Source organism: Musca domestica, unplaced genomic scaffold (genome assembly GCF_030504385.1).
Source record: "Musca domestica strain aabys unplaced genomic scaffold, Musca_domestica.polishedcontigs.V.1.1 2, whole genome shotgun sequence".
Lineage (NCBI taxonomy): Eukaryota > Metazoa > Arthropoda > Insecta > Diptera > Muscidae > Musca > Musca domestica.
The window spans coordinates 37,366,956-37,369,774 of NW_026712249.1; the positions used below are offsets into that span (position 1 = coordinate 37,366,956).

A 2,819-nucleotide genomic window follows, 5' to 3' on the forward strand; every position below is an offset into this window, starting at 1 on the left:
ATTGAACTGTATCAATTACAATCCTGTATTATTACAATTCCTTTTATGGTTTGCGAATATATTTGCCGATACTTTTCAAAAAGTACATATCGTTGGTAATAAATATAATATTGTTTTAGCATATTTTGTTGTAAGCCATAACTGTATTGTGATGTGGTTCTAAACTACTTGGAACGATTGTGAAAAAGTGAGTGATTTTTCTTTGAAAATGGATGGCAAACAGTGGTGTGATATGAGGCGTTAATGGCTACAAGGTAAATATGAGAGTGACATCTGCATTATCTCTCTCTCGAGAGACACAAATCTAAATGATGAGTATTGGGTTGATTTTTGGTGAAAACGAAATGCCATGGCGCTGTGTGAAAAATATGCCTTTAAAACATGACCACAAAACAGGTGAGGCTGGTGACATCAGGCCGTTACACCATTTCTCATGATAAGGTAAGATTTCTTTAATGTTTATTTTGGGTGGAGTTTTTTTTTTCTCTTTTTTTTACTTACGAATATTTAGTTTCTTTTTTTATGCGTGATATGCTTGATTATGCGTGCTAACGACACAAAAATAATTGAAAATGAATGGAATTGAAAGGTGGTGGTGTTGTTGTTGTTGGTGGTGGTGGAATTGGTGCACTTGTGATTTGAACTGCATTAAATGAATACGGTTTTTTGTTGGAGAATAAAACTTTTTTGTGTGCTTTTTCTTGAATTTATTTTCTTTTTGGGGTTTGTAATCAAATTTTGGGTTTTTAGAAATTTTAGTCACTATTCTTTTTGTTTCTCAATACCTTTATATTCAGCAAATTGTATAAAACCAATTTTTGTTTTGATTTTGTGTGTTCTTAATTTTTTTGAGTTTTTTTTTCTAAAAAGTTTTGTTTTTGAATTTTCTTTGGTTTTTTTTGGGATGATTTTGTTTTAGTTTGTCTAAAATTTCTCCGATATGCTATAGATGCGTTTAACGCTCACACATTGACGGCGCAGGCGTTCACATTCAATTTCCCGGAAATCAGCATGCGACGAGCTGCACGAGCCCACGGTGAATGTGCGATCTTCGTTGATGTCGTCGTGATCGGAGGTGTAGGGACAGGATTGCAGCGATGCCTCGCCCTGGGTGGAAGATGAATCGGAGACCTCTTCCTCCTCCTCGTCGTCGTCGTCTTCTTCGGAAGAGGAGATTTGATGGGTGGAGTTGAGAGATAACTGTGAACTGTGGTGCTGAGATGGGGAGTTCGTTTGATCTAGATCGTTGTTGTTGTTTTTGTTTTGCAATAAGGCTCTCTTCAAGTCTTGGGCTAGTATACAGCCAGTAGCTGGCGGGGGTTGTTGTGTAATTATGGGTGTGGGGCAGTCAAATGAATTGCGTTGTTGTTGCGTCTGCTGCTGCTGCTGTAGTAAGGGTTGGGTGGTAATGACACCAGCCGGGTTACCCAAAATACTGGCCGATTCTGGGAAGATACGATTATCCGAACCTGATGAGAATTTCGAGAGCAAGGATTTGGAGGAGTTTTTATTCTTTAATTGCTGTTGTTGCAGGTAATAATAGTCACGGGGCAAGGACGAGGTTGCATGCAATTCCTGGGTTTCGTAAACGCTAAGATTGGCAGGACGAAAGCCGGCACCGTCGTCTCCCAGGCCAATACCTCCAACTCCACTTAAACCCACAACACCCGAGTGTAAGGCTGGTGTACTAACGGAATATTGTTGTTGCTGTTGTTCACTATCACGCTGTACCACCTGGGCCTTGAGATCGCTTATGACACTGGCCGTCGATGCGGTCGGTGTGGTCAAGGTGCTGAGATTAAATCCAGCCGCTGCCAATTGGGCACTCAGCAATGGCGTTAAATTCGCCAGAAATTGTTCTTCTTGTTGTTTTTGTCGCTGTTCGTCGAGCTGACGACGATAGGCATCAATTTGATCGCTGGTATTTGGAGTGGCACTATGAATGCATCCTTGAAAGAAATCCAATGCTTCATATAGAATAAAACATAGACCCAGGACAAGAAATGTCTCCATCATAACGAGCTGAGAGCCATTGGGCGCAGAACACAAACACACGGGAGCTCTAAGAAATTAGTTGTGGAATTATTATTTAGAGAGAGAGATTGTTGTGATTTTTGACTTTTGTTTGTTGTAATTTATGTTTGTTGTTGTTTTTTGTTGTTCTTGTATTAAATATTTGGAAAAAAGAGTCTACAAAACACTTTTCTTGCAGAACATTTCGAAAGTAGTAAAGAAATAAGCTTCAAGTGTATCATACAAGTTTTTTTTAAAGAAACTTTTAAAATTCTTTGACGAAATTTGTTGTATTTGGTTTTTGTCTTTTTTTTCATATAAGAAAATGTGCTCGAGAAAAAGCCTAAATTGAATTCGAAAAAAAGTGATTACTGTTAGAAAAATTAAAAAAAAAAATGTAAGTTTTCAAAGCAAAATTGTGAGAAAATTTGCCAAAAAAACGATAAGTGAAAAATAATTAAAACACTACGTGAGAGTATATAAAGATATACATGCATTGGATATGTTGCCAAAAGCAAGGCTCTGCTTGTGTGCATATGGTGGGAAAATAATAGTAATTGCAATAAATATTTAACTAAAATTTCATATATTTTACACTACTGTTTATTGTTTTCTGCTACAGATAGTTTTAAGGGATTTGAGGTCAAAAAATTATTTAATACATTTTATAAAATTAATTCTTGTATATACAAATGTTCGCAGATTGATTCTGAATAAAATTCCGCAAAAAATTAGGTGTGGTGAGTTTTTTAGTTCTAGTGGTGAGTTTTAAAAATCACTAATTTCGAGCTAAATTTTAATGAAAA

The 2,819-nt window shown here is 36.6% G+C and overlaps 1 protein-coding gene across 1 annotated transcript; it reads right to left on the reverse strand.

Moving 5' to 3' along the window:
- Positions 1 to 908: 908 nt before the first annotated feature.
- LOC101897415 (uncharacterized) lies at positions 909 to 2,520 on the reverse strand. Its single transcript, XM_005185451.4, has one exon. It carries the CDS (start codon positions 2,014 to 2,016, stop codon positions 925 to 927), a length of 1,092 nt encoding a protein of 363 aa, XP_005185508.1. The 5' UTR covers positions 2,017 to 2,520; the 3' UTR covers positions 909 to 924.
- Between the last annotated feature and the right edge of the window lie 299 nt (positions 2,521 to 2,819).